General features: G+C 53.1%; 1 protein-coding gene across 5 annotated transcripts in view; it reads left to right on the top strand.

Moving 5' to 3' along the window:
- The window catches only part of LOC100678593, a 72462-nt gene that overhangs the window by 18074 nt on the left and 36832 nt on the right, over positions 1-17556 (top strand). For all 5 annotated transcript variants that reach the window (XM_008218547.4, XM_008218546.4, XM_016989474.3 and 2 more), the window contains one exon: positions 9276-9352. In XM_008218547.4, coding sequence (XP_008216769.1) covers positions 9276-9352 — 77 coding nt within the window. The remainder of the gene's footprint in view (positions 1-9275; positions 9353-17556) is intronic.

The raw sequence follows: 17556 nt of genomic DNA, 5'->3' as shown, positions 1-17556 counted from the left end.
GGCACCAGCCGAGAGAGTAACGAGGGAACGAGCTAGAACGAGCTAGACAGTTGGGAAGCGCGCGGAAAAGAGAGAAGGCGAATTGCGGGGCACTCGTAAAGCCGGCGATGTAAATGGCTTCTCGTCTTCGTTACGGTCGAAATTGTTTTAACGATAATTCACTGCTACCAGCCCGCACTGGTGCTAAGCTTCAAAGCGTTTATTCAGCGTTATTCAGCGTTATTCAGCTCGGCTACAATCGTTTCTATTTTTCGCAACGCGTCACGCGCTTCCAGCCGCTCGATGCAAATATGTGTTCCCGTTTCTTCGGAAGCTTTTGCTGTTCGCCGCTGTAAATAAATCCCCTGGTGGCCAAATTACTCGGAGCGCAGTTGTAAACGCCGGGAGCGGGCGATTACGCAAAACGCGGGAGCAAAGCCGATTGGAAAAATCGAATCACGCGTGTATACGCGGAGCGATATCGCTCTTCCCTTCGGAATCCATAATTAAAACGGATGTGCGGGGGGCGTATAATTATTTGCAGAGCGAGTGCTGGGCGCGGAGTGGAGAAAGAGGCGCGCGCGGGCGCGGATGTGCCAATTAAACTTTATACTCGCGCGGGCCGTGTGTGTGCGTGTGTGTGCCCGTGTGTATTCTGCCCGGCGTTGAAGCGACGAAAGGTTTTGTTCGAGCGCACGGTAAACTTTGCGCTTTTCCCTCCCTCTCTCAGCCCGATTTTATTTTTGTTTCTTTCTGTTTTGCGCCGCCGCTGTGTTTTTTGCGTTGCCTCGCGCACTTTGTCCGGCGCTCCTTTCTCTCTCTCTCTCTCTCTCTCTCTCTCCGCGATGTTTTTCCTCGGCTTTTTGTTCGGGGCAAGGCTCTGCAAATGTTTCGAGCGTGTATAAAATTAGTGGAAACTGCTTCAGCATTGCCGACGTGCCGAATTCAGAGCAGTCCCCCGAAGCCGGTTACTCCGAAAAATAATAAAAACGCTCGCTTTCGATTATCGATGCCAAGTGCTCGCAGAAGAATCGGATTCCGGCGCAGACACAATAAGGCGAAGGCATCATTCGATTGATTTTCCGTCAGTGAGACGAGAAACGCCGACGCCCTCGGACCTGTGCGCTGCGAAAGCGAGAACGAGGCAAGGAGAGTGCACGCGGTGCCGCCGGCTGATGTATTCGGAAGATATCGATCGCGCAGTCCCAGAGTGGCCCCTTGCCCCGGCTCCTCCCGCAAGGGCTCACCGTCGCCACGACGAGGAAAGTCCGCGGGACTCGCGCCCGCTCCCGCCCTCCACGAGAGCCATCGCTCGCTTCGTTCTATTTCCAGCTTTACCGTTACTGCCGCTCCGCACTTCAATCCTCTCCGTAGCGCAGGCACTGCGCGGCAGCAAAGAGATCGCGCCTCTATAAGGACGATCGCGAGCCGCTGTAAAAGGTAACGACTGCGCCGTTGCTCCGCCGCTCCCCCTCTCTTCGGGCTTTTTCGGACGGGCTGTACTTGGGAGGATGGCCGCTCGTTGGGCGAGTGCTATTGCCCAAATTAGCTATTGACAGTTGTTCGCGCGATGGCTACGGCAGCTTGCTTTCGGGAGGACGTCCTTTTTCAGCTCTATAGCCGCTCTCTCAACTGAAGCCAACAGAAGCAATAGGGGCACGTATTTTTTCCTCTCGGCTCGCTCGCGCCCCGCTGGTCATTGCCACCGCGCTTCGCAAGGTCACTGTACGACGCGCGCGCGGCTCGCTGCGCTTTTACGGCCGGCTTCCGGGATTAAAAACTCGCTCGCCCTCTTTTCGGGGCGTAATGAAAGGCAGAGGAGCTTTTACGGCCTTTTCCAGGTTATGTGAAATAGCTGTTGAATGCATAACATACAGGTCCTCGACGCCTCGGCCCCGACGATTACTCGCCGTGTATTTTTTCGTTTGAAAGTAAATCGAGCTCGAGAGCGAGGCTGTAGAAGTGCTTCTGCGAAACGAAGAGGAGAGTACAGCTGATTCGGCGGCTCGTGTACACGGATCCGAGTCGCGCGAGTTTCGCCTCGGAGGAGACGTGCCCGCCCGCCCCCAGCACGTATTCGATGAAATATATCGCCGCGCAGTCGGTGCTCGAGGCTCCAAGGGGACAAGGCCGAACAAGTGGCCGATTCCGCATTTTTTCTTTCGAGGCTCGATCAGTCGCTGGAGAAGGGAAGAGAGACGCGGCTGGCGAGTCTTTTCTTACGTCGGAGACGGCTGCGCGCCTGCGGCCTGATTTTTTGTCGCGTTTAACGAGCCGGCCGCGCTGCCGTCTTTCATTTCGCCCTGTTCCCCGGCTCGTCTCGCTGCGAAAAGATGAGCAGAAATAGCAAGAAGAACGGAAGAATTTCCAACGGGCATCGCGGCTTTTACGTGGGGCGGCGGAAATTGAGCGCGCGCGACGTCGAACAATGCCCCTCCCGATAAATGAAGCCGAACGCTCGCGAGGTCCAGCGCTCCGCTCCGCTGCAGATATGACAATGTAATACCTCGATGCATCATGCTCGCTATCTTCCGGCGCTTCGGACGAGAGCCCCGGAGCCTGAAATTCGTCTCCTCAACATGCGGTATAATCATCGCATAACACAGAGCCGAGCGCGGGCACACGTTGAATTACAATTTTCAACTGGCCGGCTTTGCCGCGCTTGGCAGGCTGCTCCAGAGATTGTTTTAAATGCGACAAGCCGGCCGTTTTTAAGACCAATTAAAAAACTTTGCCCGCCAGCCCCTCCCCAGTTCCCTCTTTCCCTTTTTGCGCTCTCTCGTCTCCCCAGCGATAGATTGGGACTCATTACTTAACGCCTCATCTCCCTGCCCCGCGCTATCTGGCCCTTTCCTCTCCAGCTGGCTCTCCCGGCCTGTACGTCTGCTCCGGCGGCAGTGCAGGCGGTACTCGACTCACACGACCGAGTATATATGCGCAGAGCTCGCGCAAGAGATGTTTGTCACATTACCGCGGCCCCGCAGTGCCGGGCGAAAGTTACGAGCCCGGCCAAGACGAGGCGCAAACTTTCGGAGTGAGCCGAGAGCGAGAGGAGAGAGGGCCTCGCAACTTTGCTCGACTTCTTCCGCCTCTCCGCCTATCTCTCGGGGCTGTTATTCTCCCTGCCGCCCGTAGTGTGTCTCGCGCGCGGAGCACTCGTTAATGAGTGCCGGTTGACTTTCGACTCACTCGCGGAGAGAGAGAGAGAGAGAGAGAGAGAGAGAGAGAGAGAGAGAGAGAGAGAGAGAGAAAGAGGCGGGGGGCAGAGGGCGTGTGTAATTATCTCGGGCGCGGGGATATTAAAATTTCTCGCGCGCCTGCGAGCCGGCTGATTACGCACCGCAAACCTCGTGAAAGCTTCCCTTCCGACTCCAATTAAAATAAGAGGAGATCGTACAAAGCCACATCGATAGCATCATCAATCTCTGGAGAAAAATCGGCGCAGCGAATCAGAGCGCAAAAGTGCAAAGTCTTAATTCGCACGGCGCCGCGTCAACTCCGTCGATACATCATTCCCCGATGAAAATCGCGCTGGCTGCAGGCTGGCGACTCGGTATTTCGCTCGGCCGCCGCGGGCCATTAATTACCGCGAGTTCGCGATCGACGATTTCGCGACGTCGGGCACCCGCTACTGCTACGCTACTGCCAGCTGCCATGGATATCGGCGGCGGCGAGCTCAGAGTGCAGGTTCAGCTGCGCCTTTTGTACAATCTTGATTAATCGTCGACTGTTTCGAAGAGGCGCGCGATGGTCGCGATGGATCGCTCTGCGGCCAGAGGGATTTCTACCTCCAAGTGCAGGTTCGAGAAATTGAATCGTTGAAAACGAAAATGCCGCGGTCGCTTCCTCGCGCTACTGGACGGAAAGACCATTCGAAGGTGCTTTCGCGAAGAAAGGACTTGCTCGGAGAGAGGGAGCAGGTCTACGTCATGGCGGCTTGTACATGCGCGTCGCGCAAGCGGGACGTGACAGCGAGATGAAGTGCAGAGCAGCGCAGTTACGTCGCTCTTACGGAGAGGACGTGTGCCTCTGCTCTGCGGCTGATAATTCGCGCAAATTATTCATCCTCCGTGGAACACCGCGCTCACTTCTGAAATAGAGGGCGAATTAAGAAGCCTCGGTAATGCCGCGGCATTGTTTACCGCGCCAGACAAACGTGGTCCGCATCCGTCAGGGCTTTCCGAAAAAGCTGTTCCTGCAGTGACGCCTCCAGTGCTCGCCGGCGATTTCGCGCCTTTAATATCCATTTTAAATATTCATGAGCTCGAGAGCGCCGGGCGGGAGAGAGAAATTTCGGAGCTCTTTGTGCGAGCGCGGCTCAAATAGTCGGCCCGCCAAGATACACGTACGCGTGCGGACGCTAATGCAGCCTCAACTGCAGCCGATCGCCTATTTGCCACGAGAGGAATCAATTTTGCAATCCAATTAGCTCCGAGGTCCGTCGATCTATTCCACTTCTATCTGCAGTATGTTGTATTGTCAATAGAAGCGCTGGGAACGAAATACGCCCAATCGACAAGTTCCATGTATAAATATAAATGAAGTGCGCGCAGCATTTGTAACGCGAGAGCCGATCAGCCCGGTGGAGTGAACAGATGAGATTTCGAGGCCCTACTCTCTCCGTGTAAAATACTGAAATTTCACTGATTGATAGTGCATATGCGCTAATTTATGCAGTGAGAAGTATGCAACTGCCAAATGGTGGCTATTCACTGAATGAATTAGTGAAACGTCACTGCTTAAATCAGTGAAAATTTCAGATCTGATATATTAAGTACTTCAACATGTTCAAACTAAAATTAATAACAAATAACGGCAATCCATAAATAATAGCATAGTGTACCTCGAGCTTTGATTTTTATGCGCAGCACATAGAAAGAAAGCAAGCGGAAGTGATAATTTTTCATCTAAAAACAAAACCTCAGACCCACCTACCCCATAAGCACTGAGAGCTCTTCAATTAATCGCTCGTAAATGCTGTCTAGGTGTTCGGGGTCGGCGATGACAGACTCTAGGAAGTGCGCTCCGCAGATTTTTGTAAATGGCTTACTTGTAGACGTCATTCTCTAGCTTTATGGGGCGAAAATTTTGTCCTTTTCTCTCGAAAAGCCTCCCTTTACGAGATATCGAGGAAAAGTGCATTTTTATATGCGGGCCCCGAATCCCGACATCATCTATTTGCGATTCGTAATCTTACTTCCTCCTGGCCAGGGATCAGTATAACATTATATTCTTGCCCTCGCTTTCCCCCTGCAGTGTTCAAACGTATTAACAAAAAATTTGTTCCTATTAAAACTTTGCTGCAGGGGGTGAATGGGGTATGTGGGTTTGAGAGTTTCAGTTTTAGTATTGCTCCTCTCATTTGTTCACTGTTGAATAAGTGAATCAGATGCACTTATTAAAGAGTGAAATTTTCATTGACAAAATAGTATTTGTAGCACAGTGTGGCTAAAATTCGCTGTTAAGTCACGCCTATCTGTGACTATAGTAGTCCTTTTTTGCACCGTGTTTATCACACTCGCTACGCTCGTGCGCTAACCTCACGGTGCAAATAAGGACTACTTTAGTCACGAATAGGCGAGACTTGCGGATTTTAGCAGTCTGTACTATAAAATTTTATACGATACTCTTGACTTAAATGGTTCTTTTCTCTTCCTCGCTACGCTCGGGTGCTAACTGCGCCGTGTAAAAAAGAACCATTTCAGTCACACGTATCGTAATGTACTATTACGTTAGTGGTTCACTGATTAGAATAGTCATATTTTCACTGTTGTAAAAGTTAAACCGAATTTTGGTGTCAAAAGAGTGACTTTTTCAGTAATTCAACAGTGAAAGATGCGTTCACTACATAAACAGTGAAAATGTTTTACATGGTTTTACATGGAGAGAGTACATGCAATCTTTGCACGCGTCCACGCAGGACGAAGAGGCCGATGGTCGAGGAAAGGATAGGGTCGTGCCGCGGCCGTAAATCAACTGGGCGGCAGACTGCAGCGGCACAACTCTCGCTGCTCTTCCTTTTCCGCTTTTCCTTCATAAGCGCGCGCACGTACAAAACGAAGGAGTCTCGCGATTTCTCGCCGCTCCCATGAATCACTATTAAATCTCGGGAGCTCGAAAGAGAGTAGTCCATCCAGTATAGCGGTGCTTGCTTACTTGCTCTGTCTTTCTACGGCGCGATCGATCACTGTCCATCCGCTGTTCGTCCGAGCAGCTGCGACTTGGAGTGCATAATCGCGGCCTCGCTTTATTTCCTCGATAAAGTCCTCGGGCTCGTAATCGCGTTTCCGCTCGCTCGCTAATTGACGAGCCCACTCTCGAGGCGGCTCGCGTCGAGCTATAACCGCTGATTGACTTTAAACTCCGCTGCCGCAGTCCCCCAGTTCCACTTACGCTTGAGTCGCAGCTTTGGCCAGTGCGCGCGTATGAATTCAGCCGCCGCGCCGAAAATACTCGCAGCTGGCGATAAAGGCAGGCGAGATAGGGCAGGCGAGCGCGGTTGATGAATTTCCGAGGCGGAGATGTCTTCATTCGCGTTAACTGGCGCGATGTGCGGCTCGTTTGGAATTTTTACGCGCAGTAAAAGTGAGAGGGAGAGAGAGAGAGAGAGAGAGAGAGGCGAAGGCCGGCTCCAGCGCGCGGCCCATCCGCTGGATGCCTTTTTCCAGTCCTGTTTCCTGTTTCCAGAGCAGGTTCTCCTCTGCTCGGCAGCTGCGCTCGGAGCATGCGCTTCTAATCCGGGCATTCCAATTTCTCCAATTCCTCTCCGGATGATTCGCAGAGCCGGGAGTCGCGTTATTTAATTCCGGCGCTCCAGCGGCGGCCCGAGAAGGAATAATTCAGAATTCGAAAACTCGATTACAGCTGCGCGCGCGGCACACTCGGCCAAAACAAATCTAATCAATTCCAGCGATCGGCCCGCCCGTTACGAAATTGAACAGCGCGGGCGCGCTGCGAAATACGCTCGATTTGACGCGAAATAGCCCAAAAGAGAAAGCCGAGCCGGCAGTCCGGGCGCTGCTGTACTACTAGCGTGTGCACACCTTCGAATGTGTACCTATGGGTATGTACACAGGCAGAGGGCGGGAGGGAGGGAAGCCCGAGCCGAGGGCGAGGGTTGCTTGCGGTTGCCAGGCGACGCTCTCGCTGAAAGGACGAAAGACGGAAGTGATCCTGACAGAGGCTGCGGAGCGCAGACAACGCCGGCGCGCCTTTATTGCAAAACTGATGGGAGATCAGTGAGCGGCCGAGAGAGAAGAAGCCCGGACGCACAATTACAAGCGGCGATCATCAGAGCGAGAGCGAGCTAACTTGTGAGAAATTGATTTCCCTTCTGGAGTCAACCTGCATCAACTGCGATCAGTTGTCATTTTTCCCTTTGGCAGCGCACTATCTTAATTAAGCCGCTGTACAGTTGGTCGCGCGGTTCAATAGGGAATCGATCCGGGCCCGGAAAATCGGGTGAAAATCTCCTGTCATATTCATCCAATCGCGCCGAGCGCCTTAATCCGCGTCCTCCGCGTCCTCCGCCCGGCTCCCGACTCCCCCCTCGACTGCGATTATACATCGATGGCGATTCAGTTTATTACAATGGCCCGGCGCGGCTATAAATCAGCCCCGGGCCCTTATCTCCACAACAATGTACGACAGAACTATTACTCGTCACTCTCTGCGCGCCGCATGTTTACGCTGGCTGCGTGTGTGCGCTGCTGGACGAAACAAGCGCCCGCTCAAATCTACCGCATAATGGGCATCGGGGCTCGTTTATCACGCGCGCACTGCAGATTGCCGCCGCCGCCGCCGCCGCTGCTGCTCTGCTGTCCGCGATGTCGCCTCGGCTTTTAATGCCCGGACTTTGCCCGGCTGACGCATCGACTGCGACGTCTGTCTTTCGTTCGCGAGCGGGCCGATCATCCGCGGAGTAGGCAGAAATTTACGAGTCCCGCGCGACGCGCAGTAATCACCTCGGCCCGGGGGCTGAAGTCGCCCTCGGCGACACTCGTAAATCCGCAGTGTTTCGAGAGCGGGAGACGGAGAAAAAGTCAGGTCGGATCGATGCGCCGGCGAGAAACGAATGTCTTCGCACAGCCGTAGGGCTCTAAAATTGCATGTAAAACACTTTATGGCCGCGGGAACGATAAAACTTTATTTTAGCGGCGCTCTCGATGCCGGTGTTAAATTTCGAGAGAGAGAGAGAGAGAGAGAGAGAGGGGGGGGAATTTATTTACCCAGCAGCCTCTCGCTGTCAATTATTCCCGGGCCTCTCGTACGAGCAGCGCCGATACCGCGGCCCATTCGCGAGCATTATCGCGCTTACTAGCCCGATTGCGCCCTGAAAATATGCTAATGAGCCGGCGCCCAAGTTGCTCGATAACTGGATTACTCGGGGCGTCCGTGCATATTGAAAACTCGCCGCTGGATCGGCACTCGCTCCCCGGGCGCAAGAAACAATTTTGCCATTCATCTGCGCTTATCCGCGGCGCTCGCTACGGCCGGGCTTTAATCGCCTCCTCGGCAAGAAGCCGAACTATGCGGATCAGTCCCGCGCATTTGCATCGCCAGACATCTGCCCGTAATGTCGAGGCGGATATGCGCGCGCTCATGCTCTCTCGTGTCCATTATTCGCAGACGTCCCGCGCGCGTATAAGCCGGATAGCTATGCAATCTTACTCGTCCTCTTACGCGGCTGCGCCGGCGAAATCTCCTCGATCGATCAGCCGGAGAGCGCCGCAGCTCGGAATTGTTTTTCTCGCATATTTGCCGGGGTCGCACATTAGGGAACACGGCCGGACCAGTCCTCGTAATTCCGGGGAACGACGTCCCCTCGCGGCGGATGGTGTTTCAGTAATTAAGCGCGTGTATGAAATTTTAACTTTGCTGATGAAGATACGCGGCGGCGAAAAAGGAGCCAGGGCCGGCGGCCGCGGCTTGTTAACTTAGTTTTGGAATTTTCGCGCGGCTAGCTGCTCTTTTGACTCTTGGAGCTAATTTACGCCGCTGCAGCTGCAGGGAAATGATAAAAAACTGTTTTGCCTAATTAATTCGAGATGTTTGACTCTGCTGCGACGCGGATATTAGCTTCTGGCACGTAATGAGAGAGGAGCCGAGCGGCAGAGGGGAGGAGGGATACACTCGGAGTAGCCGTCGGCTGCCGGATTCAATTAGAGCACTGGATATTCTTGTCATGATTGGATTAATGATCCGATTTTTCCCGCAGCTCGTCTCTCTCTCTCTCTCTCTCTCTCTCGCTTATATATAACGTATGTCAATAACGGAAATTATCAATCTGCTTGCAGATCAAAGATGAAGTGGCCACTGATGCTGACGTGCTTCCTACTGCCGCATTCCTGCATTTTCGGAGCCCCGGATTCGAGTAAGTATAGCCCGCACACTCAGTGCAAGTTAAGTTGCACTAAAAATCGGAGCATGCGATTTAAAAACGCATTAACAACGGCCTGGCGAAGGAGCTTCTCCCAAGTGCGGGTGCCTGGCTCTGCGGCAATCGTCTCGAAAGTTGGAAAAAGAAATTAGCCGATCCCCAGCGCGGCACGCGATTAGGTACTTTGCGAGGCCGGGCAGGGGACTACTGTCGCAGCCTCGAGATTTCCGAGCCAGCGCACAGTCCTCTCGATTCCTCTTCGTTAGCGCTCCTTCCCCTTCGCCCGGCTCTACTCTACGCTACCCTATACTGTCTCCGTCTTCGTCCACGGCCCAAGGCTCCGTTTTTCCGAACAGGCGAAAAGGAGGCGCGCGACGAACGACGCTGCATTCTCCGCTCTTGAGCAAGAGATTAAAAATTGCAGCAGATGCGCAAACTTCGCTCCCGCTCCGTGCAGCGCGTATGTATATTTACTATAGTCCAGGCGAGAGGAAGCGGGAGAAGCGAGAGGGAGTCTCGAGTTCTCCTCGAGTTTCGTCGACAGAGTTTCGCGGCTTTCCCCATCGGAATTGTGGGAATCGCTTGCGCGCGCTAGGCCGATTGTTCTCCCTGCCCCCCCCCCCACCCACCCCCACCCCACCCCCTCTGAAACTAATGCTGAAGCAGACGAAGATAGATGGATACGTTCGCCGGAGGAAACTGTTTTCCAGATGCACAGGGAGGAATATCATTCCGCACGCAGTTGGGCATTATTTTTTCCGGAAATATTCGGCATCTTTCGTCGAGTGCAAAAAATCATCGCCCGAATCCCGGCGGAAATTCCTTCCATCCTCTAATAAAAGCCCGAGCGCAACAAAACGAGAAAGAAACGAACCGTTCGACCGGCGATCACGACTCGTCGATTTTTACGCCTACGACCAGGCGTACACGCGGCGTAATGCGCTCTGAAAAGAGAGCGGATTGCGAATTTTTGTCGGGCGAACGCTCGCTGAAAAAAGAGTTATCCGCTGGCGCGCGCACCGGCAGAAGTATAACGTTCGAACGAAAAATGCCAGCCAAACAAATCTGGCGGTAAATCTTGGATTTAGCAGCGCTCCGTCGCACGCCGCGTTATTTCGGATATTAACGCGGCGTTGGGCTCGCGAATCGCCCAGTCGAAACTGTTCGGCGATGAGGATCGGGGCGATTTGCCGGAGCGTCGATTCGAGCCAGCAGTCGGAATGGAGGCGGGTCGCGAAAAGCAGCTCGAGAGGAGGAAGTTAATCAAAGTTAAAGCAAACGAGCGCACGACCCCGGTAATTAGTAAGGAGCGTTAAAGTGGATTCCGCGCTCGAGCTGCTGCGAGCTTTCCAAGGGACGAGTCCAGTCGTCGCGTCGAGATACGACTGGCGATATGCCTTCAATCCCTGCAGGCCGGTTCTGCGCGCACGTCTCGTTTCACGCGGAGTAGAGCCATAGGGAGACTGCAGCTTGCGCGCTTTATATTTTAAATCCAACAACACTTTTCCAGCCATCGGCCGGATTCGCTGACAAATGAAGCGCGCGTTGCTTTTGCAATATTTTCAAAAGGCTCGCTCGGGCGAATTTTCAATTCCATGATCGGCCCGAAGAAACTGCTCGGACTGTATGAGCTGCAGTTGAGGGCCGCAGAAAAAGCTGCCTCGCGCCGAGAATACGGCTGGTCCTCTGAAATTCCGCTCATTGTTCGCGGGGCGCGGCGCAGGGAATCGCGATTATCTCTCTCTCTCTCTCTCTCTCTCTCTCTCTCTCTCTCTCTCTCTCTCTCTCTACTCCTTTGACTCGAGGGAGAGCTGGGCTCGCGCCGCGAGAGGTCGGAACAAGGGGCCGCTGAATAGCTCGCGGTTGCAACGCGCCGTGTGTGCACTGCAGACTGCGTACGCGGCCCTGGCCTTCTCAGTGGGTTGATCATTCTTTCGCATTGTCACGTCGAGGCTCGAGCTCATTCCGAGGTCGGCCAAAAATATACTCTCGCCAACAATGCGGCCCCCTGGCTTGGAGTTTGCCTATTAATACTGAATCACGGCCGATCGTGTTGCGGGAGAGCCACTTTCAAGAAACCGATCAAAGTCGCTTTGCGCGCGGGCAAACGCAGCCGAAAAGAGATGACCGATTTACTGTGGATATTTCATTCCCTGGCTCTCCGCTGTTTTCCGTCTATTGACATTCGGCGTCGAAAGTCGCAAGGGTGGCGCGCGAAATTTACTCTGCGCACATAAAATAAAGCGGGTGTAAAATAAAGATTACTCAATTACCGGGGAATTATTTATGAGTCGAGTTGAAAAGCGAGATTGTTTAGCTTTTATTCGTGCACTCGGGGCTCGGGAGTTTGACATTTTCGTGTGAAATTTTCGTGTGAAATTTTCGTGTGAAATTTTCGTGGAAAAAGCGCGGCTCTCGACTCGTTGATAACGGCGCATCCGATCCATCCATCGAGTCATAATGAAGCCAGGCCTGATTAGAGGAGAGTAGGCTTTCTGCGAAATGCTGAGTGGCCTCTCTCGCGCCGCGGCCCGCGGAGCTATGCTAACTCTATTTCTGCATGGAAATGGCACATGGGTCGGCCGGGCGAGCCAATCGGAAGAGTCGGTCATTACTTTGCGGCGAGGGACGCGCGCACCAGACACATCCCGTTCCCTGTACTGTATTCTTTATATTTCGCGCTGCGCGATCCTTTCTCCTCGGAGCCGCACTCGAAATCCGGCGCACGTGAGGTCTTTGCGTGTCTGGCCCGCCCGGGATTGTCGCAATTTCTGCGAAAGCATTTCCGAAGGGATTTTTGTCACGTCACGAGCGCATAGCGCCAGCGACTTTTCTGCTTTTCTATCTCGGCCGCCGGGCCGCGACTCTCCGGCGGCGCCCGCTACATTAATCTTTGAAAATTAGAGTCGCGACGGACCATCCGTTGTACTCTAAACGTAGTGGATTTGCCGCCGCGAATTTTTCGGATCCGTGCAGTATCAAGACGAATGGCGCCGTCGCCAGGCCGGATTTCCCCGACACGAGTGAAATTTCAAAGGGAGAGCCATACGATCGGCGTTTATATCGCGGAAAAGGGAGTATCGCTATCAAGCCCGCACAAAGTCAAAAGAAAAAGCGCGCCCGATATATTTCTTGAATATTCATCGTCCCGCCCGCTCTGCATATTTATCAGCGGGTAATCCCGAAATTTGGCCTCGCCTGCTGAGCAATGCTCGCGAGGAGGGAAAAAGCGAGCCGGAAAGCCGGGAAGACTTTGAGGGATGCGGCTCGGCGGCTTCCGGACTCCTCCGCTATTGCGTAATAAGCCGAAAGTGCCTCGCTCAAATTTCGCGTCGCAGACAATTTCGAAAATAAAAGCAAGCCGATGCGTCTTTCAGAGCCGCGGCCAGGCCGGCGGAGGAGAAATGCGCCTCGGCTGGCGCGCTCTAACCTCGTTTCGCTCCGTCTGCGAGTCGTGGAAAGCTCGGCCGGCACTAGTGGCTAGAGACGGTCGCCTCGGTCTCCGAAGCGCCTCTGATTTCTGAGGCTTTTTTCAAATTGAGTAATGCCTCGCAACTTGGTTTGCCGGAGTCTTTGACTTTGCAGCAGCGCGGCTTTTCGTAAATGCTCTGCCGGCTCGCCTCCAATTTCGAAAAAGCCCGTTCGTCGGCAATCTTTCAATTTCCCGGGAAAATTGTTATTCGCGCCGCGCTTCATTTTTTATTTAACCAATCGAAAGCTCAAAAGCGTCTCGACGCTGTTTAGAGCGCGCTAAAATGTATTTTTGGACGCTCGCGCAGCGGCGCGCGTCGGCAGCGAGCGACGAGCTTCATTGAAGATGCGTCATCAATATTCATAAAGCCGGGCCGGGTGCGCAAAAAGTCCATTTCACCTCGAATAAACGGAGCGCGCCCGCTGGCTTTGAGTATTTCGTCGGCATAATGCGCAGCGATTCAGACTGCCAAAATACAGATCGTTACTCGTCTAGCAGCCGCCTGCAGTTTTGTCGATGAAACGCTCTCGTCAAGACGCTGCGTCTCCTCTCTCCCGCGTACGCCGGCGCTCGGCGCCCGAGGGGCGAGCCGATCTACGGAGAGACGGAGGGGGCGCGCAAATTGCTAAATTAAGGACCACTCGGCGAATCTCGCGCCGCTGGCCTCCTTATACGAGGGTCTCCGCTGACGTAATGAGGAATCGCTGCTGCGCGAAGCCCGAATTAATGTTTCACGCGCGGATGAGGCGAACGCCGAGGAGTGCGGGACACGACTCGGTGCTTCGATATTGGCCCACATTCCAGCGGGAGCCTCCTCAACAATTCAGCCGGTCCATTTTTCATCCTTCTTCCTTCAGCTTTCAAAACTCGCGCTTTTTTCATTTTAACGCTCATACGTTTCGCACAGGCAGAAGCGCGATGACTCTTGATAGCTGTCCGGGCGCGAGGCTTACAACTCTGCAAAAACAACTGACCAGAGCAGACCCTCGGCTGGCAGGATTTTTAATAAGCGAATTCAGCCGCTGCACAAAATGCGGATGCGCGCGTACAAAAGAAGTTCATCGTGCTCTTTTTCCTCCTTCCCTCGTCTCTCCTCCTCCACCTGCTGCATTGTGCGGCTGCTCGTGCGCCTCTACGTATGCAGCTGGAGTGGGGGCAGCGCACATTTTCATTCCGGGCTCGCGTGTGCATATACAATGCACTGGTGGATTTTTCTCCATTTCCGCGAGTAACCGAGTATTGCGCTCCTTTTCCTCCCCTTCCTCTGCGTCTGCGCTTTGTGCTCGATGTCGAGGACGCAAAATTTGATTGCTTGTGCGGCGGGCTCTCTGATCAGGTAATTTTCCTCGCTTCTCCCCCACTCCGAGAGAGAGAGAGAGAGAGAGAGAGAGAGAGAGAGAGAGAGAGAGAGAGAGAGATAGGTCTTTATTTGCTAAAAGCAAAAAATAATACAATATATATCACAAAGACTGTGTCGCATACAGTCTAACAAAAAGAGAAAATAAAATATATAAAAATACCGTCACATAAAATCAGAGAGAGAGAGAGAGCGGTCTTCGGCGAAAATCTGCCGCGGGGGTGGAAAGTACATCGCGCGATGGCCAATTTATGTACGGGCCAGCGTAATTTACAATTTCTCCTTACTTTTCGTTCCTTATTTTCTTGAGTGGTTTTTTCATCATTCAGCCGCGCGGGCCTTCCTCGCTCCTTTCTCCTTGTCCTTGCTATTTTCCGTCGCTCGTTTTTCCTCGTGCTCAGGCGCGCACCGCGGCGCAACGAAGACGGATACCTCCTTATGAATAATTAAAGGCCTCCCGCTCGCGCGCGAGCGTCGGTCCGACCGAGACCGGAATGACAAGTGCATTACTCGAGAACTCTCTCTCTCTCTCTCTCTCTCTCTCTCTCTCTCTCTCTCTCTCTCTCTATCTCTCCGGAAAATCGAAATAATTTTAATATTTCAGGGAGCTCCGGAAAATAGTGCTCTGGTTGAATAATAATTTTGACGCCGCTGTGAGATGCATGATCAAGGGCGCATTCTCTTCCGATGTCGAGTGCCAAGGGCATTGAGTATCGCCCCTTCGAGCCCAGCAGCAGACCATTTCTCATCTCGTCCCCGAAAGCTCCTACGCCCGCGCTCACACGCAGACGCGCAGCGACCGCTCAGCTGGCAACTCTTGCAAGTTCTTCTCAGCCGGCAGCCAATGGCGATATAACGCCGAGCTCTCGGGAGCATTAACTTCAGGAATCTTTCATCCGATTCAATTTCCGACTCGGAACTTGCCTCCCCGCGCGCGCGTGCTCGACTCTAAGCTGGATGTAAAGCGGCGAAGAGGCCGCGCGCGGTAATGGCCACGTTCTCTCTCCCTCTCGCTCTCGCTCTCGCTCTCCCGCTTCGGAATAATCTCTGTGCCGGCGGAGGAGCTCGACGACGAAGTGGCCATTAACGATGACCATCGCAGAGATAAAGCGCGCGACGGCTTCGGCTACTCGGCTACTGCGGAACTTTCGATACTTTTATTTTATATTCGAAAACGAGGCGCGCCTGGCCTGACTCGAAGCGTGCGTGGCCGAAATCAGAGCTGAAAGACACGAGCTCGCACAAAGGCAGAGAACAAACAGATGCGCTCGCAGACTCGAAAATAACGCGAGCTGCGCAAAGATTACTCTTCCATTTTTCTCGAATCCCCGCAGCCTCATTTTCCGAGCTCGTCTTTCGCTCTCCCGCCCTTTGAGCCCCAAAGGAAGAACAAAGATTCGCGTGCGCGTGTCTCCTTTGAATAATTTTCGCCCGAGAAAACATAATGCCTCGGTTTTCGCGAGAAACTCAAAGGAGGACAATCTTTCGCAATCGGAAGGCGCGCTCTCCTCTGCAGTCGAGAGCTCGAAAAGTAAGTGGCCAAGCAGTTCAGACCGACGGCGCGTCCTGGACGCTCGATTATACTCTCGAGCCGCGTTCCAGGCACCGACGACTGCTGCCCCGCGCCAGAAAAATAATGGCCCGAGGGGCGGGAGACTTGGCCGCGTACGAGCGCCTAGCACGAAATCGCCAAGCTGCGGAGGTAGGCTGAGTTCGTCTTTACCCATGAGCTATGGCTGGAAAATTCAACGGAAAAATTCAATCACGACCTTCATTAACTCGCGCCCAACCGAAATCTCTATCGCGACTTTGGATTCTCGCGCGCAGTAGCGGTGGGACGCGTGGAATCTCATTATGCAGTTCCGCCCCCCCCCACCCACCCCTCTCTCGCCAATCTGAGAGTTCCACAGGGATCTGTCCTGGGACCCCTACTATTCAGTCTTTATGTCAACGACCTACAGAGTATACTTGACGGTAGTACAATTAAACATCTTTTTTACGCGGACGACCTTCAGATCTATCTACATACCAGGAAAGATAATTTTCAGGAAGGCGTGGCGCGGCTGGTTTATGACTGGGCGGGGAGCTCCGACCTGCGACTCAACTCCGGCGAAACTAAGTCTATTTATTTTGGTTCCACGAGAAATGTTAATGATATTCAGTCGTGAGTCTTGGTGTTGTATTAGACTGTAAACTTACTTGGAAACCGCAAGTGGATGCCATTACGAAAAAAGTCAACAAAGCCCTGTATAGCTTGCGGTTTATCAGAGGCTGCACCACTGACGCTCTCCGCAGAAGGCTAGTCGAGATACGCATACAACGACACTTGGACTACTGTACTGTGACAATCCTGAACGCGTCTAACGAACAACGAATACGGTTACAGAGACTGAGCAATTTTTGTGTGAGATTCATCTTCGGGGATAGAAGGGATGAACATATTAGTCCCTACCGGAGGCGTCTAGAATTATGGCTACGCACCGATTCCGGAAGGCTCTACTTTGAGCCCATTTTATTATACAAGGTTATGCGAATCGGTGAACCTGGGTACTTGGCCTCATCTTTCGTTAAATACAAGCCGAGATCCTCCGGCAGAGGAGTTCCTCCGGAACTAGGCATACCTACTGTGCACACCGAGACCGGGACTATAGCCTTCCAGGTCCAGGGTGCTCGGTTCTGAAACTCTCTCCAAAGGGGGCACTGCGGCGACATCTGCTGATGGCTATCGAATCGTGATGACTCTGAACCCTCTGGCGCTGCGTTTTTAATCTAGTCTGACTCGGCCTATAGGCCGTAATATTTTTTCAGTATTACGTACTCTTATACTAAAGGTGCCTACAGATAGGTCTATGACCAAACCTCACGTGTACAGCGTAAAGTTAGTAAGGTTTATTGTGATAATTTATACTGTGATATTTAACACGACTAAATGCGATTTTTTGTGATGGTATTTTACCAAAGTATTATTTTAATCTGTGTAGGCCAAACAATGCGGGCATCGGACGGACGCGCGGACACTCCCGTCAGTCGCTAATTGTAAAGCCGATACGCGAGTCTTCCGCGATCGCGAGCAGTTTATTAATGAGGCCGACGCTGCGTTTTCCTTCCCTGCAGATGTATGCGGCTCCGCGAGCTCTGCTGGGTGCGTTGTCCTGCATTACCCTTCGAATCATTAGGGAATCCCCAACGCCGATCGCACCTCGCTGCATGACAAGAGCCGTTTGCAAGCTCATCAGCGGGCCGACCTTTTTCAATATCGGATGACTTTTCGTGTACAATCGAACGATTGGCCCCGCCTCGACGCCTCGCGCGCGCAAAAGAGAACCACCCCTGCGATATCGAGCGCATCGAGCGCATTAAGGTAATAGC

This window comes from Nasonia vitripennis, chromosome 1 (genome assembly GCF_009193385.2).
Source record: "Nasonia vitripennis strain AsymCx chromosome 1, Nvit_psr_1.1, whole genome shotgun sequence".
NCBI classification, from domain to species: domain Eukaryota; kingdom Metazoa; phylum Arthropoda; class Insecta; order Hymenoptera; family Pteromalidae; genus Nasonia; species Nasonia vitripennis.
Note: the sequence above shows the minus strand (reverse complement) of the source record. Positions and strands in the feature narration are given on the sequence as shown.